The sequence below is a fragment of the Fistularia commersonii genome, chromosome 17 (assembly GCF_037954325.1).
Source record: "Fistularia commersonii isolate RoL2024-O1a breed Wild chromosome 17, RoL_Fcom_v1.0, whole genome shotgun sequence".
Lineage (NCBI taxonomy): Eukaryota > Metazoa > Chordata > Actinopteri > Syngnathiformes > Fistulariidae > Fistularia > Fistularia commersonii.
Window position 1 is genome coordinate 13,477,501 of NC_141300.1, and position 23,760 is coordinate 13,501,260.

The following is a 23,760-nucleotide window of genomic DNA, read 5'->3' on the forward strand; positions in this document are numbered from 1 at the left end:
GTGTGTGCGTGTGTGTGTGCGTGTGTGTGTGTGTGCGCGCGCGCGCGCGCGGAGGCCCTTTCCCTGCCAGTCACCCAGAGTGTCATTAGCAATTCATTGTGTCTTCTGTGGCTGCGCTCAGGGGTCAGTGTGCTCAGCTGCGAAGGACCACAGAGCGTGCACCCACAGCTCCTTGGAAACCAAAACTTCCCCAAACGGCCCTGCTGACATACGTAAAGCCTCCAGCGCCACCCCCACCCCCGGATCTTTACAAAAACACCGACTGGAACTATATTTGGCCCAATATCCTCTGCCTCGTCTGTTTTGTGTGGACAGCCCTATACATGTGCAAATCTGCCTGCGCGGCCCGGCCCTATTATCTCAGGCTCTGCGCTCGAAGCCGGATTGTGGAGTAATAGCATCTGACAAATGTCAAGGCTTCCAGGGGGGCCAGGCATTACGCCATAACTCAGACCCCCGCTCCCCTCGGCCGCTCTAAGATGGAGTGAACCCTCGATTGGGGATTTTAAAAAAGACTTCCTTCCCAAAAAAGCACCGCCAAGATGTCTCTCGGTTCCTTCCCCCCGCAGGTACGATCGGCTACAACCAGCGGAACCGCATCGACACCCTCATGTACCTGCTGGCCTACCCCCAGAGGCCCATGGTCAAGACCAAGACCATCGAGCTCATCGACTTCGAGAAGCTGCCCGCCGGTCAGAACGCCACCGTGGCCGTGATGAGCTACAGCGGCTACGACATCGAGGACGCGCTGGTCCTCAACAAGGCCTCGCTCGACAGAGGTGAGAAGGGACGGGATTCCGACCCGGGCTCCGTCCGCGGATCTGATCTGTCCTCGCCCTCCAGGGTTCGGCCGCTGCCTCGTCTACAAGAACGCCAAGACGACGCTGCGCCGCTACACCAACCAGACTTTTGACAAGGTTATGGGGCCCATGCTGGACGCCGCCACGCGGAAACCCGTCTGGAGGCACAACATCCTGGACGCCGACGGGATCTGCTCCCCCGGTGAGTGACGGGAGGAAGGGCGGGTGCAGATGAGGGTATCTCAGATTATTCTATCAGGCATCTAATTGGATTACAAGTCCTTTGAATGAGAAATAGAAATGAATGTATTATTGGGGCTGAACGCTTTCTTCAACTCACACACACACACACCATACAACATTTTGCAATCCTTTTAAAATTGTCAATAGTGACTGAATAGTTTTTATGAAATCATTCACTCATTCATTATCGACGCCGCTAATTCTGCATTCGGGTCGTTGGGGGATGGAGTTTATCCCAGCTGTGATTGGTTGAGAGGCGGGGTTCACCCTGGACCAATCACGGGACCACATGGAGACCTCCAGCCATTCACAGGAGACACACAAGCACTCACCCTCTCATTCACACATGGGTCATGTAGGGTTTCTCTGCGGGAGGAACCTGGAGAACCCTGAGGAACCCCACGCAGACACGGGGAGAACATGGAGACTCCACACAGAAAGCCCAATCCAACCAGGGACCTTCTTGCTGTGCGGCAGGAGCGCTAACCTTTGCGCCGCCGTGCCTATAAGTCCTAGCAAATACAAAATGTCCGGTGGAAGCAGGAGTCGAAGTTGCTTTCTTCCTCACACACGTTTCCCCCCGCCGAGCACCGGGAGTTAACGGCGTGCTCTCCGGTGCCGCAGGTGAGCGCGTGGAAAACAAACAGCTGCTGGTGAACAAGTACATGCCGACTGTCACGCAGACGCCACTGGAGGGCAGTACCCAGCCAGGACAGCCCCAGTACAGAGACGTGCCCGTCAGGTGAGCGCCAGGCAGGGAGCCCCTTCCCCCGCACACCCGCCGAAATTACGATTTTACAAAATAAGCCCTGTCTCTCCCCCCCCCCCCCCCCTCCCCCTGCAGCTACAAGGGCTCAACGGACTCCTACATCGAAAAGGTCATGATCTCGTCCAACGCCGAGGACGCGTTCCTCATCAAGATCCTGCTGAGGCAGACCAGGAGGCCCGAGATCGGGGACAAATTCAGCAGTCGGCACGGGCAGAAAGGTGCCGCTCACACCTTTCACTTGTGTGAAACAAAGTTTTCCAAGCATGTGTTGAGTCAAGTTTTGCGGCGACCTGCTCTCTCTCTCTCGCTCTCTCTCACACACACACAAACACACACACGCACCCCCCATCGTTCAAGAGGCTCTTTTCAATTAATTGGCTCTTTGTCCGGTGCCAGACTATGCAAATTTATTACGCCCGGGCAGTATTCTGCTGCCGGCGGGCTAAAGTGTTTACAACCGCCATTGTTTTGCAGCACCTCCCCTATAGAGGGGCCGGTATGATGTTTTAATCAGAAAGCTAACCGGCGCCATGCATAATTTACTCTCTTCATTAACACGGCGGCCGCAGGGTGGTCAGCCCGGGGCGGGACAATGTCCGCCAGCTCAGATGGTGACGAAGAGGAGAAGGTCGCGAGGAGGTTAGCGAGGAGGTGACTCAGATTTTTTGGGGGAGCGGAAGGCCAGGACAGACACCCAGATGTGCAGTACACACTTTTAAGTTTGTGCTTTTTAGCCGCAAACTCAACTCTGCATCTTTTCACGCTAATGTTGTTTCTTCACACACACACACACACACACACACACACACACCTTGGCTCGGGGATTCATAAATTGAAACATGTTTTTGGCTACCTCAGTAAATCTTCAGCAAACTCATAAGGAGCCAGTCAGAGGAGCTGAATAAGTTAATTATTTACCCGACACACACACACACAGCTGGAGTGTGTGTGTGTGTGTGTGTATGTGTGTTGGGGGGGGGGGGCCCATTGTGCAAGCCGCCAGCACCGAGCTATGTGCGCTGGGATGTCTTGCCGTTGTCTTGCCTTTCTCTGCTGATTTCACGCCTCTTTTATCATTCACTTTCACACAAAACAAACACGGAGGATGTCTGCCGTGGGGAACATTGTCTCTCCATCTGAATCTTCTTCTCCGCTCCTTTCTTTCCTTCCCTTGCACCTCTTTCACATGTTGCCCCCCCCCCCCCTTTTTTTTTTACTGCCCCCCCCACCCCCACCCCCCCTTTGACCTTCTCTCCTGGCCCTGCTGCACTTGCCTTTTCTCCCGCTCTATTCATCGCCTCTCCTTCCTGCTGCTGGACGACTTTCCAGTAAATCGCCGCTCTGGTTCCCGGTCGACATCCTGTCAGGACATCCTGTTAGACGCCCCCTCCCTCCTCTCCCCCCTCCCGCCCCGGATCGGGCCGCTCGCCTCATCACCAAGTTTCCCCACGTGCAGGGGGTTTCGCTTTCTGAAGCGAAAGTTGGGGGACGTGTCATCCCGGCCTCCCCATCATGCTAAGTACCTTCCCCACTTCCTGCTCCCCTTCTTCTTCTTCTTCTTGTCCTTCTTCTCCCGCTCCTTTCTGTGTTTTTTTTTTTTCATTTGCAAATGGGCCTACGATGTGTTTACCCTGGCCTCCCTCCCTGGCCCCTCCGCAAACATTTACACTCGCACTTAAACTCCCGGCCGCCGGGCCGCCGGTCCCTGGCGACTCCAGAGAGGCGGCCCCGACAGGTCACGGCCCGCCGACGTCCGTGCTGCCATCTTGAGACCGCGGCAGCGGGGAATCCAAAGCCGTCAGGTGTTGGGAAGAACACCAAACGTCTCCAAAACCCCCCGGGGTCAAAGAGCGCTGGACTAGACCCACGCTTTGCACGGTTGTTCAAAATGACAATTTCTGTCAACGGCTCGACATCTGTTAGCATAACATAAGCTAACATCCTCCATCTTGTCCCTCCTCCTCCTCTCAGGACAACCAGAAGACGTCCAGAGTTAACCCATTAACGATGTGTATGTTCTATGTTTTCTGTCGTCAACTTGTAAAGCGTCTTTGTGTACCTTGAAAAGCGCTATACAAATCGTATGTATTATTATTATTATTATTATTAACCCTGTCTTTGCTGTAGATTCTCTCCCGACCAATACGGGATCAGGCCTTGTCCAAAAAAAGCGACACATCTGGTCATGTGAAGTTCTGCAACGTCCTGCAGCGTTTCGTTCCACTTCGTCTTGTTCCCAGTGAGCATCCATCGCTCCTGGAGATCTTTGCACCTCATTTATGTATAGAAATATATACACTGCTCAAAAAAATAAAGGGAACACTTAAAAAACACATCCTAGATCTAAATGAATGAAATAGTCTTATGAAATACTTTGCTCTTTACACAGTTGAATGTGCCGACAACAAAATCACACAAAAATGATCAATGGAAATCAATTGTATCAACCCATGGAGGTCTGGATTAGGAATCACACTCAAAATTAAAGTGTAAAAACAAACTCCAGGCTGATCCAACTTTGATGTAATGTCCTTAAAACAAGTCAAAATGAATCTGTGTTGCTTCCTGAGTGGACACTATGATTTCACACAAGTGTGATTGACTTGGAGTTACATTGTGTTGTTCAAGTGTTCCCTTTATTTTTTTGAGCAGTATATGTATAGAAATAAATATTTCCTCCTTAGGAAATCTGTGTTTGAAGATGTGACTAATATTTGTGTGCCAGATGTTTGCATGAATAAAAATACGCCTGTTGCTTATTTTCATCTGTGTGTGTGTGTGTGTCTCAGGTGTTTGCGGCCTCATCGTCCCGCAGGAGGACATGCCGTTCTGCGACACGGGCATCTGCCCGGACATCATCATGAACCCTCATGGATACCCCTCCAGGATGACGGTAGGGTCCCTCACGTGCACTGAAAAACCAACGTGCACATGGTGGAACGACATTGATTGATTCAGTTTTTTTTTGGGGGGGTTCATCAGCGTTTGTGATGATTCTGAAAGCTCCATGAGGATCAGAGAGATGAGACCATATCAGTTTAGGAGTGGCGGAGCCCAGTGGTCTTTGTCTATTGCAGACCATAATACTCACTTGGCAGCAAACCCAATCAGCTGATTGCCAGCCAGTTTTGTTTTCCTGGAGGGCTAATTTGGACGACCTCTGTCTCCGTGTTGACCTTCTCCCCCCTCCTGGAAGTTTGCTCTGGCTCTTCTGAGACAAAGCCCCGATTATCTCAGCTCCTCTTCCTCTCCAGGTTGCCGTCGGCTACCGATCCGCCGATCCGATTCCTTCCCGGCCCATAATAGTCGCCCGGAGGTCTCGCCCCAAAAACCCTGAGCTTCGGACAGGGAGACCTGGCCGCTACCCCCCGCCCCCCCCAATTCCGACATTTTAAAAGTCCGGAGCGATCTTTTACTGCCTCGGCGGTCGGCGCCGGCGTGTTTGCTGTCCACCGTCGCCATGGCGATCGCTCAGAAATGCCTGGCCCTGGAGGATGTTTCTGTGAAATGAGAGTAGGTGTTTCTTTTCTGCACCGGGGTCAGGGGTCCCCTCGGGTGCGACCCCGCTGGAATGGTTGAGATCAGTCATCCTTGGACTGCTGGCCCCGCCCCCAGGGAGACATGTGTTATGTAACCCCCCCCCCAATATCAGCGCTTAGCTTGGCACGCCCAGGCGGCGGGAATCACCGATGTTTGTGGGTCCACCAGGTGGGCAAGCTGATCGAGCTGCTGGCCGGGAAGGCCGGCGTCCTGGACGGGCGATTCCACTACGGCACGGCGTTCGGCGGGAGCAAGGTGAAGGACGTGTGTGAGGACCTCATCCGCTACGGGTACAACTACCAGGGGAAGGACTACGTCACCTCCGGGATCACCGGGTAACCAGGAGTGAAGTCATTTTCTGCAATCATTTGAAAAAAAAAAAAAACAAAAGCATCTTCCCCGCCCAAACACAGAAGATCTCCATCCACCCGTCGGTGCCGACCGATGTCTGTGTCTTCTCCTCAGAGAGCCTCTGGAGGCCTACATCTACTTTGGGCCGGTGTACTACCAGAAGCTAAAGCACATGGTCTTGGACAAGATGCACGCCAGAGCCCGGGGTCCCAGAGCCGTTCTCACCAGGTGAAGTCCGACATCAGCAACCCGCCGGGTGGGAGCGGGTGTTTGTCCGAGCTTCCAGAGGCCAGATTTCAGTCACATCTCTGTAGTGATGTCAAAGCGTCAATCAGGAAACGGTAATCTAGCCAACAACAAGAGGACCTGAACCTCCGTGGTGCAAGAGTTCAGACGGTATACTAGTCGTAGGACGTAGCTACGTTTGAGGTGCAACACAAGGAGACACTTTGTGGTTTTTAAATCCAAACAATGCACGGACGCGCCACCCCCTCCGAGGTGTTGGAGATTGACCTCCTCCACCATCTCCTCCTCCAGGCAGCCCACGGAGGGCCGCTCCAGGGACGGAGGTCTGCGTCTGGGGGAGATGGAGCGCGACTGCCTGATCGGCTACGGGGCCAGCATGCTGCTGCTGGAGCGCCTCATGATCTCCAGCGACGCCTTCGAGGTGGACGTGTGCGGGCAGTGTGGCCTCCTGGGATACTCGGGCTGGTAAGACCTTCAGCGACGCCGACGCCGCTCGGAACATCTCGGGGCGCATCCGGCGTCCATCGTCACCTCCTGACCTCCGGCTGCTCTCGTCCTCCAGGTGCCACTACTGCAAGTCCTCCTGCCAGGTGTCCTCCCTGCACATCCCCTACGCCTGCAAGCTGCTTTTCCAGGAGCTGCAGTCCATGAACATCATCCCCCGCCTTAAGCTGTCCCGCTACAATGAGTGACCACACACACACACACACACACACACTTCCGACGGAGCACGTTCTGGGAGGAACCTGGAGTGCGTCTGAATGCGCCGGCGTGAAAGGAATGACACCTGTTGTCGCAAATGGACATGTAGGTAGACCTTCTGGAGGTGAAGATGTTTTGATTAATAAATGACAGGTCAGTAAATGAAAATAGCAGCAATGTCGAAAATGTTTCGTTTGCTGGACGTCTGTCGTGGTTTTTTTTTTTGGTTTTTTTTATTCAATGCAAGGTGAACTCCCAACGTGTGGCGAGGTTTCCCATGTTTATTTTTCAGTTATATTTTCTGTGTGTGTGTGTGTGTGTGTGTGTGTAATAAAAAAAAATATTTCCAAATCTGTCGCCTCCATCTTTGATCGCGACCATCCCATAGTAATATATTTCACTGAGCCCAAACACACATGGACCAGAAAACAATGTTTGTTCTGACATCTGGACCTCAATGTGAGGAATCAAACAAGTCCTTCAGGGTGAGGGTCATCCTCTGCCCGTCTCATGGAAACCATGACGACGGAGGCAGACGACGTGGAAGGGAAACAGCCAGAGAGGGTTCGACGGAGCCACCGTCCACAGAAATCCCCAGATAGACCTCATCTTCTTCTACGAGCTCCTGCTTGTCCTGCAGGACCTCCCCCCCCCCCCCCAAAAGAGGCAGCCCTTTGTGTTCCGCCCTCAGGAGCCCGTCATTCCTGCCATTAGACGCCTGATTAGTGCATGATTTCCTCTTCAGCCCCAAAGCCTGATGACCAGCAACACCTCGTATGTGGAGCTACCCCCCCCACACACACACACACACACACACACCGCTCCATTAGAGCCCTTTCAGCAAACAAAAGCAGTACACATCCGTTTGTGAGGGAAGTGTGTGTGTGTATGAGAATGGGAAGAGGTTTCTTCTTTTTCTCGCTGCACCTGTCCTGCTCGGAGGCTGAACAGAAAGCGTGGCCTCGGCGGGGCCGCGCTGCTTCTACGCGGAGCGGGTTTAGAGGAAATTCAGCACTTTGCCACTATTTTCAGGGCGGCGTAGCACCAGAGGCAGAGCGATCGGCCCCCGTAACCAAACATTCGGGGTTCGATTGAGTAAAACTGCCGACGGACGGCGGCTGGCTGCTCACGGTTCATCCATGACGGACGCAGAAATCCCCCACGAGGAGTCAATAAAGGATAAATGATGAACTATAAACTCCCACAAAGGTGCGAAACCCGGGGCCTTTTCTCGGGGCGCGGTGCCACTCTACCTGGGAGCACGTGCACGGCGGAGCAGAGGTCGCGCCGCGCCTGCGCGCTGCAGAGGAAAGTCCTCCTTTGCTCTCCGCGGTGCGGTGAGTAATTCAGCTATAATCCGCCTTTCTCCTCTCCCCTCTTCTTCTCCCCTCTGCTCCCCCGCTCCTGTGGTTCCATTCATATTCTAATCACAGCTTTCCCTTCTCCAGCTCTCAGGCACTCCATCAGAGCCCGACCAGCCGAGGGTTTTTGCACTTTTACCCCCCCCACAAACCCCCACCCCGTTCTTTGTGACCGTTCCCTCTTCTCAGAGGCTCACCAAAATGAGGTTGCCACAGCGAAGGAGCGAGCGGAAAGAGGTGCGAGCCCCCCGGGAAATTCACACCCCGGCGATGTCTCGGCGACGTGAGAAAAAGTTGTCACGTCGAGACGGTCCGGCGGAGCAGAGCGGGCCGGGCCGGGCCGGGCCGGGCCGGGCCGGGCCGGGAAAAAACGAAAAACTGTGCAACAAGTGTGGAGTGTGGGGGTTCGGGTGGGGGAGGAGAGAGAGGGGGGACGTGAAATGGAAGTAGAAATGGGTGGCGATGAGAGGAGTTGTTTAGGGGTGTGTGTTTATTTGGAGCTCAGGGGTGTATAAAAACGTATTAAATGCCATAATGGGAGACGGGGAGGCCACAGTGTTAGCGCTGCGTAGATCTAAGCCTCCCTTTTTTTTTTTTTTTTTTTTTTTTTTTTTGTTGGGAGGGAGCTTTTCTTATTCAAAGCAGCCCCACAAAGGACTTCCAGTGAGCCTTGCCACATCCCCATCTGACTCGGGGCCATTCATCAGCCTTCCAAGCCTATCAATGACATGTCCCCATCAGGGCTCCTATAAAATCAGCCCCTTTCCCATGAAACATCAGCAAACATTTTGACGGGTCTGGCTTTCCCCCCGCTGGATTTCTGGAGGAGTCTCTACCCCCTTCTTCCCCTCTTCCCACCCTCCCCCGGCCCCCCCATCCCACCCCCTCTCTTCCCCACCTCCTCCGCCAACACCACCCTTTTCTGGGCAAACCTCAGATCCTCCACATCTCCTGTGACGGGCGGCGGTCGCGGAAACAGAGCGAGACGAGGGGAGAGCCGCCGAGGAGGGGGGGGGAACCCGAACGCCGAGCCATTTTCTCGGAAGAGCCGGCGTCGTTGATGGGAAGAGGATGCACTGCGGGCTGCTGGAGGAGCCTGACATGGATTCCACAGGTCAGTGACGCTCGCTTCGCCTCCTTCGCCCCCCTGGAAGCCTCGGCCGGGAGAAGCCTGCAACTCGTCCTCCTGGAGTCCCTCGGCCGGCGGGAAACGTCAGACGGGGAGGGGGGCGACTGAAAGGCGGTTCGCTAAAGTTGCGCGAGGCCAGAAATTCTTTGGAGTCTGAGGGATTTTTTTTTTTTTCCTGCACCTGCTGCTCCCATCCGCCGGCTCCTCGGCCCCGCTTTGCAAGAAATTCAAACCGGGAGAACCTTCACTTTTTAGATCCCTACATTTCTTCCACGTACTCTTAATGGTCCCCGTCGTGCTTTTCCCGGCTCCGGGTCGGTCTCGCCTCCGGATAAAACCGCTTTTCGCCGTCCGGTCCGTTAGAAAGCGGACGATTATATCGAACCGAATCAACAGATAATCGTCTCTCCGCCGAAAAAACATCCCGCAGTCGAACGCCCCTTTCACTTGTTGATCGGATTTAATCCAATTATTTCCATCCCCGTCTCATCCGTCCCCGCGGCAAATGGAGCCGGGGGTCGGAGCCTCTGCGGAGAATTGGCCTCCCCCGGGGGGTTTCCGGATGATTCCACCGGTGAGGCGGGGTGGGGGTGTGGGGGGGGGGGGTCGGGACCGGAGGCCCGGAGCTCCCCGGCAATGTCGGGCTTGGGTTCAGAGGTCAAACAGAAATGCTTTATTATGCAGTTTTTACCCGTTTAAAATGCAATTAAAGCATATTAATTATCACGGTTATTAGACCCTCAGTAGCAAAAGCTTTTAAAAAGACGGACTGAGACCAAGCGGGGGATTTATCTGACGCCGATAAAGTTCTCATCCGCGGGAGTTATGACGGGATGGAGCCCTCGGCCCCGGCAGCACGTGCCGACCGTGGAAGTGTAGCTTTCTCAAAGCGACGCCAACTTCTTCGCCTCCTCGCCGCCGGCCTTCGGCTGTCACGCATCCCGGGCCGAGCCTGTAGGAGGCTCGGACGTGCGATACCGTCACGCGGAGGTCCGCGCGCACGTTCTCCCTCCGACCTATGTAGAATTTATATTTTCCACACTCATTTATTGATTCGTTTTTCACGATGTGCAGTTTTTGGGATGGACGGCCGGTCCAGGCTCCTCGGCCGGTTCTTAGAAAATAAAACAGCACAATGGCCTCTATTCCAGGAGACCGCCTCAGTAATGTGCACGGGCTCTTTTAAGCGAGCGTGCACGCTCGCCGTCCCCAATGGTGGGGGGGTCGGCGGGGTCGGCGGGATCGGGGGGGGGGGGGGACGACAATGCTGGATTCCTGCCGTTTTGGGTGAAAACAGCTCAAATAGAGCCACGGGTGCACCGCCGCCCGTGCACTCCGCCGCCACCTGAGGGGGGGGGGCAGTTTGTAGGTTTTCCAAATAATAGTTTTACTTTTATGCTTTAAATACTCTACTTTAATGAACAAAGAAAGTCCCACCGCGTCTAAAATCTCTTTTTCGATTCATGGGAACAGAAAATAAGGAGCTCCCTCGGCGAGGTGGCATAAAAGCACGAGGGTTTTATGCCTTAATAGTTGCACTGATGGATGAATTCATGTTTTAGTTAATTTATGAATGCATTGTTTTTTAGTGAGTGTATGGATGGATTTATGTTTTATTTAACGTGTGGATGAATTCATGTTTTAGTCGGTACATGGGAGAATTAGATGTTGTCCTTGTGAGTGGACAAAGTAATGTTTCAGTAAATGTATGGATGAATTCATGCTCTTGTTAATTTACAGATAAATTAATTTTTGTACTCAATAAATGGAATAATTCGTGTTTTAGTTAATTTATTGAAATAAAAATTATCCTTGTGAGTGGCTGAATCAATGTTAATTAAATGAATGGATGAGGTTGATGTTTAAGTAAATATATGGGTGAATTAATGCTTTAGTGAGTGGATGACTCAATGTTTTAGTAAATATATCGATAAATTAAAGTTTCAGTGAATGGATAATTTAATGTTTTAATTAATGAGTGAATTCATGAATTATCATTGATGGATGAATTCATGTTCACAGTAGCATCAGTGTTTAAGTTCATGTATGAATGAATTCATGTTCTAGTTAGTTTACAGATAAATCAGTGTTTAATTTCACGTGCGAATGAATCAGATGCTCGTCGTCCTCGTGAGCGGATGAATTCGCGCGTTAGCCGATGCACGGATGAATTAACGCTCGTTCGCTTGTGAATGGATGAATCGTGATGACGCATCGATGCGCGTGAAGAAATGGAGAAGAATCCGCTCGGGTCGATCCTGATGCTTTCATCCACGGCCTACTCATAGATGGAAACAGGAGAAGCAATGAAGAAGTGTTCCGCAGGGTTCTGCAGGGTTCTCCAGGGTTCTGCAGGGTTCTCCAGGGTTGTTCCACAGGTTTCTCTGCGCAGATCCTTGATGTGTGTCCTCCTTCCTCTCTCCTCTCGTCTCCCAGAGAGCTGGATTGAAAGATGCCTCAACGAGAGCGAGAGCAAGCGTTACTCCAGTCACACGTCCCTGGGGAACATGTCCAACGACGAGCGTAAGCAGCCCGCCGCTCGCCGCTCGCCACGCCGCCCTTCGTTTAATTAAAAAAAAAAAAAAAACTCTGAAATGAACGAGCTAATTTCTTTGTGTATCGCCGTTGTGGCGAGATGAAGTGAGCGGCTGAATAACCTCCCTCCTCATGGAACGTTACAGATGAAGAAAAAGAAAACAACCGGGCCTCCAAGCCACATTCGACGCCGGCCACCTTGGAATGGTAAGGACAACATTCTCCTCGCTCGCGTGCGATGGTGGCCGACACCGCCGGACCATAAGTCACGTGTAAGAAGTGCATTTAAAACTTAGAAAACTTCATTTCAGTTCAAAGTTCTCATTTGCTCTCGATGGTCCGATTAGCATCTCGCCCGGGAGCTGAATGTGAAGGTGTGCAGGCGCTCCGTGAATGGAGGCGGTTTGTCGGTGAAAGCACCGGTGACCCCGTTTTTTTTTTTTGTTTTTTTTTTTTAAATCTTTTAAGATTTTTAAAATCTTAAAAGAGTTTGGCCGCTAAATAGCCGCTAGCTGTTTCACAAATGAACGAGGTTGGATTCTCTTCACTTGTAGAAACGTATCTCCCAGCGTGGAGGTTTCCATGTGTTTGGCGTTTAGAGCTACTGCTCATTTTCAGAATATAATCAACGACGCGATGCGATATTTATACACACAAGAAAACTTTTCCACGACTTGGTAAAACTACATTACGCAAAACTACGGCATACAACCCAATGGGTCCAATGCGACCTTGCTAACGGCTAACGACTGGGTTTGTCTCTCAGCCGGCGGCTAACCTTTGTCGTAAAGCAGTTTTAAGTTAGCTTACAAAAAGTTAGCTCACAAAGTCTGCTATTTGCTATAAATCAGCTATAAAACTGACTTCCCCTTTTTTGTAACTCGAAATTAGCACTGGCATTCCTCAGGGCTCTATTTAGGGTCACTTTTGATTTCTAAATGTCGAATGACAACCGGCGGTGTGATTGTATATCCTTCCCGCTGCGTTTTCCTTCTCGGTGCAACTCGGAATCCCACACATTCAGGCCTGCGTGGGGCTAGTGGAGGCTAACGTTTGCCTCCGACGTCTCGGAAGTCTGTCGTAACAGAGATACACAACAGCACAGGAGACTGAAAACAACACCAAAATTAAATCACGTGTTTGCACATAAGCGACACACATTCTGCTGCTGAACGCAGCTCCGTTCATTTATTGGGATGAAAAATAATCTGCGGCAGAGCCATGGGAGACAGATTACACTTTTAGATTTCCGGTTTCGTTTTCCGGTTTAACCCCCCCCTTCGCTCTGAATCCCGTTCCATCGCAGGCTCGAGGAAAACTACGAAATCGCCGAGGGTGTGTGCATCCCCAGAAGTGCCCTCTACATGCACTACCTGGACTTCAGCGAGAAGCACGACACGCAGCCAGTGAACGCGGCCAGCTTTGGAAAGGTAACCAATCCAAACTCCAGCGCTCTTGAACACAACTCAGTTTCCAGGGTCCAACAGGCCTGAAACTTCCTCCGCAATAAAAGCATGTAATTATATTATATTATATTATATTATATTATATTATATTATATTATATTATATTATATTATATTATATTATATTAATGAGCTAATAATGCAGGGGAGGTGCATTTCGGCCTTTTCCTCCACTTTGAAGGAGCTCCCTCTCATGCTTGCAGCGTAAGCTGGAACTCCGTAGCGGAGGATGCAGAAAAAGTAGCATCATGTGCTAAAGAGAGAGAAAATCAGCTTAAAAGCAAGGCCGTCTGCCTCATGGCAGCCCCGGCCCCGGCTCCGGCCCCGGGGCCCGTGGAGGTAATATCAGCTCCAGCTCAGTGTGAAGCAAAGCTCTGCGGTCGCTTGCTGAACACATAATCTAGCGCCAAAGAAGATGTGGTTTCGTCTGTTCCCACAACCCCGAGAAGTTCCTCAGCCTTCCTACCCCCAGCCATCCCTTGAACCCCGGGCTCCGGCCCCAACCCCCAACCCCCAACCCCCAACCCCCAACCCGGTCCGCCCCCCCGCCCCCCCCCCCCTCCCTCCCCTCCACTGCTCCTGTCGGAAGATATTGAAAAAGAGAAGGGGCCTGGATTAATGTGTAATTAAAGGAAATTTGGAAGGGTGAGATGTTGCGGAATGTTAGATCAGTGGCTGGAGCAGTGTGGGGTGTCCTTTAGGAAGGCTTCATTGATTCAGGACAAAAAAACCAGAGAGGGCCCGGACTGCCTCCCTGTCTGCTCATTTATCAAGCGGGGCCTGACAGAAACTTCACAGCTTGGCCTCTATTTTCATCCCACACAATGGAGAGCTACACTGTTTGCTAAAGTTTTCTGCACCGGGAGCCGGACCGAGGAGCCAATCTCACCCCCCCTTCCCCCCCCCCGAACCCACCGGACAAAAAGATTCGGAAAGAGGGAGTGGAAAAGAGAGAGAGAGAGTTTGAGGGAGTGGATGGGCTGATAGATGAGGGGGGACTTTTTTCTCGGGGAAAAAAGTAAAACCCCTGGATGTCATAAATGGATGACTCCCAAAGCCTTTCTCCGGGCGGACCTCCCTCGGAGCCCGGACCCACAGCACCACCGCACACTTTCTCCTCCTGAATTAAAGATACATTTACCCCGAGATGTCTACACTCCGCTGTCCGCCAAACGGCGAAGCCTCCAAAACATGGCCGACTCTGTCTTCACACCCCCTCCCTCTCTCTCCTCAACCAGATCATCAGGCAACAGTTTCCAGCATTGACTACCAGAAGACTGGGGACCAGAGGCCAGTCCAAGTCAGTTAAACCCTCATTGATATAACATAAAGTACACACAATATATATATGCAATCTTACATATTGCAATATGATATATTTGCAATAATATATATATATATATATATATATATATGTGTGTGTGTGTGTGTGTGTGTGTGCATGTATATATACACATATAATACAATATGAAATGCAATGTGATATGTGCAATGTGAAACACATGCAGTATAATATAGTGCAAAAAGATGCATATGTGTATATATTTATATATGTGCAATATAATACATATGTGTATGCTATGCAATATAATGTCTTGTTATATGTTAAATATATATGTATATATATATATATTTATATATATATATTTTTTTGCAATCCAATATTATGCAAATATGATATACATGCGATATAATGTATTGCAATGAAATTGATATGTGCAAAATAGCACATTGCAGTGTGATATATATATATATATATATGTATGTATATATCTGCAATAAATTCCAAATTAATATCCAGGCAATACAAAATATATGCCATTTGAAAGGCAATATGCAGAAAGACAAGCTACAAACGACTGCATGACCTACATATTAACCGCACAGCTGCAAGTGGTTGAAATTGTCAGATGCACATCATTGGAATTATGATAATCAGTAATTATCAGTCACAAAAGTTATGTGTTGTGTCTGTATATTTCCTGTGAAATGCTATTCAACCGAGTGTGATATAAACAGGCGTCTGCGGTCGTGGTGCTGCTTGTGATAGAAGCTGCGCTCCGTCTCTCCTCCAGGTACCACTACTACGGCATCGCCGTGAAGGAGACCTCCCAGTACTATGACGTGATGTACTCCAAGAAGGGAGCGGCGTGGGTGAACGAGACGGGGAAGAAGGAGGTCACCAAGCAGACAGTGGCGTATTCACCTCGCTCCAAGCTCGGGACGCTCCTGCCAGAGTTTCCAAATGTCAAAGACCTAAATTTGCCGGCCAGCCTACCAGAGGAGAGGGTAAACACAAGTTTTTAAAAGTCCCGACCTTATACCCCCGCCCCTCCTCCGGCTACCCTGCCACCGGCTCCGCAGCCCCCCATCCATCCTCCCCCCGACCGCCCCCATCCTCGGCCCCGGCCTTTTATCTGCCCTGGAGCCTTCACTGGGCCCGCGTTTAGAAAAAAAAAAGAAAAAAAAAAAAGTGAGACCGAGGATTTATATGCTGGCTCCTCACTAACTCTTAATCTTTTGGGGGAGATAATAAGATCTAGGCGTGCACAAAGGGACAGGCCCTGGCTGTCGGGGCTTTAAAGAGGGGCCATGATTTTAAATGGTTTGTGTTTTGCCGATCTCTAAAGCTTGGTTTATATCACTTTGCCGCAGCCCAGACCTGTAACATGTATTTATTGCTTCGTCCGGGATTTATTTTCTTGTTTTTCCACCGCTCTCTAAAAAAAAAAAAAAAAGAGAGAGAGCGGGTCGGTTATATCGGGGCGCCGTCACATCAGCGTGCCGTTGTCGCTCCCAGGTGTCGACCTTCATCATGATGTACAGGACGCACTGTCAGAGGATATTGGACACCGTCATCCGAGCAAACTTCGACGAGGCAAGTTCCGGTTCATCCCGTCAGCGTGCCTCTCACTTCGATGGCGCCCGCTTTGGAGAAACAACAAAGCCTGATGTGTGTGTGTGTGTGTGTGTGTGTGTGTGTGTGTGTGTGTGTGTGTGTGTGTGTGTGTGTGTGTGTGGTGTTTTCAGGTCCAGAGTTTCCTGCTGCACTTCTGGCAAGGCATGCCTCCGCACATGCTCCCCGTGCTCGGCTCCCCCACCGTGGTCAACATCGTCGGCGTGTGTGACTCCATCCTCTACAAGGCCATCTCCGGCGTGCTGATGCCCACCGTCCTGCAAGCGCTGCCCGACAGGTGAGCTGACCCTTTCGCTGTTTCATGGTCGCTTTTTAGAAACTCTTCCTTGCAGGTATTGGTTTCTGTTCATTTGCAGTTTCCTGCGGATTCCAGTGTAGTGCATGAATAAATGTAGTGGTGCGGTATTTTGCAGGGTAGCACTTACCATTCATCTGAATGGGGCAGAAAATGGACAGGTGCTCTTTCAGAAACCGCATCTGGTCGTGCAAAAAGAAAGAAATGATCAAGAAACCGCCATGTCAGACATACAGTTGATTTTTGAGTGCGGGCTGTATCCAATGAGATCGTGCATGTCTCCTCACGCAGTTTGACTCAGGTCATTCGGAAATTCGCCAAACAACTGGATGAGTGGCTGAAAATCGCGCTGCACGACCTCCCGGAAAACCTGAGGAACGTCAAGTTCGAACGTGAGCGGCCGCCATTTAGCACGCACGTCACACACGCACGACGCGGCCGCTCGCCATCAGCTTCCAAGGGTCAGCCATGATCTCCTCTCCCTTCTGTCTCCAGTGTCCAGGAGATTCTCCCAGATTCTGAAGCGGCAAACATCATTAAACCATCTGTGTCAGGTGCCTATCTCGGCCCGGGGCTTTTCTTTTTATTAAAAATCCATATGAAGGGAGGGCCGATAAGGACTTATAAGTATATTGGCGGCGTTTCGGTCCGCAGGCGTCCCGCACCGTGATAAACAGCGCCGACATCACCTTTCAAATGCTGGAGGACTGGAGGAACGTGGACCTGAACAGCATTACCAAGCAGACACTTTACACCATGGAGGACTCGCAGGAGGAGCACCGGCAGCTCATCATTAACCGTGAGTCCCGGCGTTCGCGCAAACCTCGTCGAGTCCAGAAAGGTCTCCCGGAGTCGAGAGGGGACGGGACGGCGCCGATGCATGGCGGGAACGCGCAACCTGAGAGTCTCCGTCTGTTCACAGTGTACCAGGAGTTCGACCGTCTCCTGGAGGAGCAGTCGCCCATCGAGGCTTACATCGAATGGCTGGACTCCATGGTGGACCGCTGCGTCGTGAAGGTCAGACGGGAAAACATCCGAAGCCGATTCCACGCTTTCCTGCGCACGCCCCTGCCCTTGGAGAGACACCTGGGGCTCTGAGCCGCTCCCCTCCTAGTTAATGACGTCTCCAAGCCTCCCATTTGCACCCATTATGTGCCAGAGATGGGCTTGTAAAATTTGGTCGCCGCGGCAACGCCTTGGTCCGGCCAAACAATGGTTCAATAGGAAGGCGTGTCCCAGGGGACAAATTAAATAGTTGACTTGTTGACTTTTTTTTCGTCCGCCGAGGGTTAAGCCCCGGTCCGTACGGCGGCGCTAACGCCGGCGCCCCGCCACCCTTCCCCCTCCTTTCTCATGGAAATGTCCTCCCTAGGTGTCGGGGAAGAGGCCCGGCTGCCTGAAGAAGGTGGCCCAGCAGTTCCTGCTCATGTGGTCGTGCTTCGGCACCAGAGTCATCCGGGACATGACCCTGCACAGCGCGCCCAGCTTCGGTGAGCCGCAACCGCCGCCGCCGCCGCCGCCATTCACCCACTCAGCTGCAACAGCGAGGTATTTACTGGGGTCGTTCAAAGGCCCCGGCATTTGAAAGGAAAAACAAGAAATGTTTCTCAACCTCAGCCCGAGGTGAACGACGGCCACGACCGCTCGGCGGAATCGAACCGGATCCTCGAGTCTCGCCTCCGTCAAGGACATTTTTGACTCCGGTCAGACGACGGGCACAAACGTGCACGCCCGGGACCTCGCTCGATTATGACCTCTGTCACCCGTGTGATTTTAGCAGATAAAGAATCCGACTTTAAATGAAGATATTGGATATCGGAGCGTCCACGCACTGGAAACCAGTGACTTTAAGCCTGCCTTTTCCTCGCACTCAAATCCGTCCCAGAGCGATGCCGCTTTTATTTCTGGAAATTACAAGCAAAAAAAAATCGCGGATCATTGTGGGGAGAACATTTTCACACCATCTTAGAAAAAAAAAAAAGTATTCATTTGACAACAATCGGAAAATAGCTTCGGTCATTCCTCCGCCCCGGACCGGCGGCTGCTCACTAACCTCCGAGATTAGCGGTGGAGGTGTGCAGCGCGAGTCGTCCCGTGCTCTTTGAATACGGCAGATGCAGCTGGCCACCGTGTTTTGATAAAGCGGGTCACAGTGCACAAACAGCTAATTGACAAAAAAAGGGGCCCCTCCCCCAACTATCCCCCCCCCCCCCCACGCGTTTGCCTGTCTTTTCCATTTTATGACAGGTCAGGATTACACCACACCCGGCCACATGAATAGCCACAAGTGTTTATTATGCGCACGTCGGCGGCAGTAACCGGCACAATGACACAATTGTGACGCCCCTTCACACGCCACCGTCCCTTCTGGCGACCCCGGGGTCGAATGGCATATTTCTGGCGCTGGCACGGAACTCGGAAACTTTTTTTTTTTTTTTTTTTTTAAAAGACAGTGGCGGAGGATGGAGGATGTGATGTCATCACCCAATCGAAAAATTTAAACAAAACGGTGCAGCCTCTGTGCTTCGATGATGGACGGAAGCCCCCGTTTGGAAAAATAACACATAACGCGTTTCTCCTGCAGGCTCCTTCCACCTGATCCACCTCATGTTTGACGACTACGTGCTTTACCTGCTGGAGTCCCTGCACTGCCAGGAGAGGGCCAACGACCTCATGAGAGCCATGAAGGGCGAGGCCGGCACAGGTGAGACCACCACCCTCCTGCTAACGGCTGCTAGCACCGCTGCTTTGCATCTGAAGCTGCACGGGAACGCGTGGAGGTCAAGAAAAAACAAAAAAAGCCAAGAATCACTTCAAGATTTAGATGTAAAGGCCGAGGGGGAGATTTATTAGCGGACGTGATGTTAGCTGGAGGACACAGAGGAGAGGGTTAGAGGAAGAAGACGAAGAATAAGAAGGAAATATTGCCCAGAGCTAATGTGAGGTTTCACTGACGATAGGACGGGCCTCTGACGATAGGACCTGCGGGATGGAGAGGGTGTGTGTGGCGGGGCTGGAACCCCAAAAGTGTCCACGCTCTCGGGAAATGACTGAATGTCAAGGTTGCATAACGGAGCCGGTGAAGGTCCAGTGCATGAAGGTGTGGTTCTTGTTCCACAGAGCGGGAGGAGGAGTTCACGCTGACGGAGACGGCCCCGGCCTCCCCGTCCCCGGGGTCGTACTCCCCGGCCCGCTCCGTCCACTCGGCGAGCGTGTCCTCGGCCAGTTCGCCGCCGGCCGACGTGTCCCCGGAGTACGCGGGGGTCACGTACACGACAGGTGAGCGCGTCTCCTCAGTGTGACAGCTTTCCCCGCCGCCTGCGCAGAGGGTCACGCCGCTCTCCATGTTTGTATATGTGTTCGCCAGGCGCCGTTCAGTCATATACCTGGTCCCTTACATACACAGTGACAACGGCGGGCGGCTCCACGCCGGAGGCCGGGCAGCAGCTGTCCTGCATGAGGAGCGGCGCGCCCGTCACGCCCTCGTCCTCCACCCACCGGATGCCGGTCTACACCCACAGAGAGGAGCATGGGTAATTACCGCGTCGCTCTAAGTGCTTCAGGAGACCGCCGGCGCCGCTCAAAGCGCTCAGATGTTTCTGTGTTGCTCTTCTCCAGATACACCGGCAGCTACAACTACGGAAGCTACGCCAACCAACATCCCCACTCCATCCAGAGCCAGTACCCCGGGCTGCCCCATGAGCCGGCCATCCCATCCCCGCTTCACTACTCGGCTTACCACCGCTCCTCTGCACAGGTCAGTCCGAGCTGCGGGACCTTCTCAGCCCTCCCAGGTGGTCGATGGCCGCACAAATACCGGCAGGTGCTCGGGTTTGAGCGCACATCGGGTGCATCTATTAAGACAAAGGGTCGCTCTGGACGTCAGGGAGGATTGATTAGGAGATCTTCTCGAGGCCTATATGAAAAGAGTGAATAATAATAATAATAACAACAATAATTTATCCTTTATTATTCCCTTTGGGGAAATTCGTTTTCTGCAATTAACCCATCATGGATGAACCATGAGCAGTAGTAGCTATGCCGTGCACTAGCGCCAGGGGAATGACAAGGTTGCATATCTCATTGGCTATGTGAATGAATGGTTATTTCGACATAGATAATGATTGAATGAATGCCTTACTAATTTTCAAAGGCAAGAATTTTTGGATTATATATATATATATTATATCAAATTGCACCGACGACCGTTCCTGTCAGACAGATGAGGCGACAGTGAAACTAAAAACTGCACGAGTTCCAGAGTGTGTGGATGTGAGCGGCCGGAGGTGTGTTGAGCCGGGCCGGCGGGGCCTTTTGATGGTAATTTCCCGTCAAGGGCCCTCCAGCGCTCGCTGCCTCTGCGGTGGAAGGAGATGGGCCGGGCCTCGGAGCTCACATTGTTCCTTCTTCTTAACGGCCCCCTTCATCTCTATGAGCCGGTGGCCGGGACGAGGGCGGGCTGGCGTTTATTAAAATATTGTTATTCAATGGTCTCTTTTCTGAGACAGCTGAACTCGGTGTTCTGCCCCCCCGACCCGGAGTGACTGCCTTTTTCCATGCCGTGATCCGCTCATAATGGACTCAACTGTTGTGTTTATATATAGTGGGGAAAGGAGAAGCGATTTACTTCCACTTTGGGCCCATTTGGGATGAAATCAGGCACAATGGCGGCGCTTTGTCTGTGTGAGAAGTTCGAGACGGGGGACGGATCCGGCAGAAAACTTTCTGTCAGCTGCCCCATACAGTTGGGTGTCTGTGATCGGTCGCTGTAGGCAACAAAAAGTAACTTAGCGGAGGGAGGGGGGTCACGTTTTCAGCCGCCGTCTGGTTTTCTCCAGAGGCGCGATTTCGTGCAAGGTCGGGAGAGGAACCTGTCACACACACACACTACGAGTACGACGCTCATCCTTCATCGTGAGAATGTTATCTAGACTTTTTTATTAAGGGAACGAAGCCCTCTTCTCTAATCTTTCATTTAATACTCGAAGAAGATCTCGATGGTTCGCACAACATCTCACTCCACCGTGAAAAAAAAAGAGCTCATGTGTCTTAAAAGGCTCTTTGCTGTAAATGAAATAAAATCAACTATAATACAATGAAAAATAGTTCAATCAAATAAAATTAAGTGAAATTAAATATTGAACGATTAACTTGTAATAGTATTATTTGTCTGATTGCACAGTCTTGTGTTAAGCTTTTATCACCTTTTTGTCAAAGTTGAGATTTCTTTGAGATAAAATACCTGAAGTTTCTTTTCCAATTCTACTTAAACGCTTCAAGTTATGTCACTTTCCGTAACTGATCCCGGTCGTAACACCTAGCAGACCTGCCATTCAAACAACGTGCAGTTTTTAACCAACGGATGTGTCGTTCAAGCGGCTCCACTTCGTGTTTTAATCAGGACAGAAGCCATTCGCTTCACTAAATCTCTCCCCTGCGTTCTCCGCTCGCAGTACCAGCTCAACGGCCAGATGTCTCGGATGGAGCCATGTCTGATGAGCAGCACCCCCCGTCTGCACCCCGCACCCGTCGCCCCCAGGTGGCCGGATGTTTCCCCGGCCAACGGCTGTTACACCAGCCCACCTATGCATTCATCTCGCTACGCCGCCTCCGGGGACATGTACCCCGCCCTGGGGCCCCGAAGGAACTCGGAGTACGAACACTCGCAGCATTTCCCCGGGTTCGCCTACATAAACGGGGAGGCCACCACGGGCTGGGCCAAATAGTCGAGATGGCTGATCTCTAACTGCTGTCAATCAAGTACATCGAAAAAAAAAAAAAAGGAGGAGAGTTGAATAAAAGGTACTAATGCAAGGGGGAAGAAACCGTGGCGTGGACAGAGTGACATCTCAATCGTCGTTCCGGGGATTGGATGAAATGTCCGCGGCCCTTGGTGTTTTTTGCCCGCCGCCGGGAGAGAACGGCTCCGAGAGATCCTGAAGATTGTCAGACCTTGCAGCAAAATCGTTTTGAAAAGTGCAATGCCAAGCTGTGCCTTTGTTTTAAGGAATGTACACCTCTGCCAGAGTTTCTCTCCTCAGCCTCAAAAGTCAGCACCCGTGCACGCACACACACACACACACACACACACACACACACACACACACACACACACACACACACTCGGTCAGTGACATGTGAGCGATCAGAGGGCTATAAGCGCTAACTGCCTCCAGGTCAGTCTCAGTGACCGTGTCTCGAGCAGGGTCCGGTCGTCGGTTTGTCGCAGACAAAGAGCTGCGGGGATCTGTGTATGTATGTATGTATGCATGTGTGTGTGTGTGTGTGTGTGTGTGTGTGTGTGTGTGTGTGTGTGTGTGTGTGTGTGCTCTTCTGCCTTAATGTTCTCCCGCGACAAAACACACAACACAGCTGACAGAAAAGAAAAAACAAAAACAACGGCAAAAAAAAAACGACCTTGATTCGTGTGTGCAGGTTTCGTCATCTTTGATAGTTTTTATAATGATTGAATGCTGTGACTCAAAACCAACCGTGCGAGTGTTTTCCGTTGCAAGCTTTTCTGCTGTATTTGTGCGACAATATATATATGGTATGTATTTTCTGTAACTTTGTAACATGGTGTACCCTTTATTTTCTATGTTACAATTGGTACTTTGTTCTCTGTTTTGTATAATTAGTAAAGGACGCATTAACCTAGGGTTGTGTGTTTTATAATGCACTCAAAGCTACTGAGGACCTATTACCCTATGGGTATTTATAAAAAAAGAAAAAGGGAAAAATCAAAGTGTACAGTAACATGAAGTCTAGTCACTTTTCTGTAAATAAAAGCACTGGAAACCATCCGTGGGGACTGTTAAACTATCACAGTTGAAACTGATGTGTGTGTGTTTATGCGGGTGTGTGTGTGTGTGTGTGGGTGGGTGTGTATGGGGGAAGTTTGTTGTCACATAAATAATTCCACAATCTAAATACAAGGATTCATTTTTGTCTTCATTTGCATCCCTTTTTCTTTTAATCTCTCGCCATCAGAGCACACCGGAAACTCAATACGAGAACAACAACAACGACAACAAAACTGCACGTATTTTGTCTGTTGAATCCGTCTGTTTTCAAAACTGAAAAGGGGACACGTTCCGACGCTGAATGCGGTTTAGTCCTTTGCGTCCGCGGGACGGAACTGGGGGGGTTGGGCTGATGGCACAAGGGCCACGGTGCAGAAAGAATTACATTTCTATAGAAAGAATGTCCTGCTGGGTCGGGGTCATTGCACTTCAGTCTCATAACCTTTGAACCTCTGACCCCCCGCCGAGATTTGTATTTATTGAAACATAGATCTTGTGTGTTCCGTGGGCCTTTCTCTCCCATGTTCTGCTGGACTTACAAGCGAGGTTTTTGAATGTGGCGAAACCTGTTTGGAGAAAATGAAAAAAAAAAAGAAAAAAGAAA

At 51.1% G+C, this 23,760-nt stretch overlaps 2 protein-coding genes across 4 annotated transcripts in view; both read left to right on the forward strand.

The window, feature by feature from the left end:
- The window catches only part of polr3b (polymerase (RNA) III (DNA directed) polypeptide B), a 23,649-nt gene extending 16,647 nt beyond the window's left edge, over positions 1-7,002 (forward strand). Inside the window, exons 20-29 of one of the 2 annotated variants that reach the window (XR_015107413.1) lie at positions 570-779; positions 844-1,002; positions 1,668-1,785; positions 1,888-2,030; positions 3,940-4,051; positions 4,602-4,705; positions 5,521-5,687; positions 5,818-5,931; positions 6,241-6,414; positions 6,512-7,002. Coding sequence is in view for 1 of the 2 variants with exons in the window: in XM_086163820.1 (XP_086019946.1) it covers positions 570-779; positions 844-1,002; positions 1,668-1,785; positions 1,888-2,030; positions 4,602-4,705; positions 5,521-5,687; positions 5,818-5,931; positions 6,241-6,414; positions 6,512-6,641 (1,319 nt within the window). In the remaining variant the exon portion in view is untranslated. The remainder of the gene's footprint in view (positions 1-569; positions 780-843; positions 1,003-1,667; positions 1,786-1,887; positions 2,031-3,939; positions 4,052-4,601; positions 4,706-5,520; positions 5,688-5,817; positions 5,932-6,240; positions 6,415-6,511) is intronic. The other variant, XM_086163820.1, reaches the window with a different exon arrangement.
- A 1,963-nt stretch (positions 7,003-8,965) lies between these two features.
- rfx4 (regulatory factor X, 4) lies at positions 8,966-23,283 on the forward strand. Of its 2 annotated transcripts, none has more exons than XM_086163299.1 (18): positions 8,966-9,126; positions 11,578-11,664; positions 11,823-11,883; positions 12,983-13,106; positions 14,380-14,441; positions 15,217-15,430; positions 15,942-16,019; positions 16,172-16,335; positions 16,645-16,745; positions 16,849-16,907; positions 17,008-17,152; positions 17,276-17,370; positions 17,726-17,843; positions 18,938-19,057; positions 19,474-19,632; positions 19,721-19,886; positions 19,972-20,110; positions 21,807-23,283. In XM_086163299.1, the coding sequence occupies exons 1-18, from the start codon at positions 9,084-9,086 to the stop codon at positions 22,077-22,079; spliced, it is 2,208 nt and encodes a 735-aa protein (XP_086019425.1). In that variant the 5' UTR covers positions 8,966-9,083; the 3' UTR covers positions 22,080-23,283. The 2 variants fall into 2 exon arrangements, with proteins under 2 accessions (XP_086019425.1, XP_086019426.1); XM_086163300.1 differs by having other exon boundaries at positions 19,760-19,886.
- The last annotated feature ends 477 nt before the right edge of the window (positions 23,284-23,760 follow it).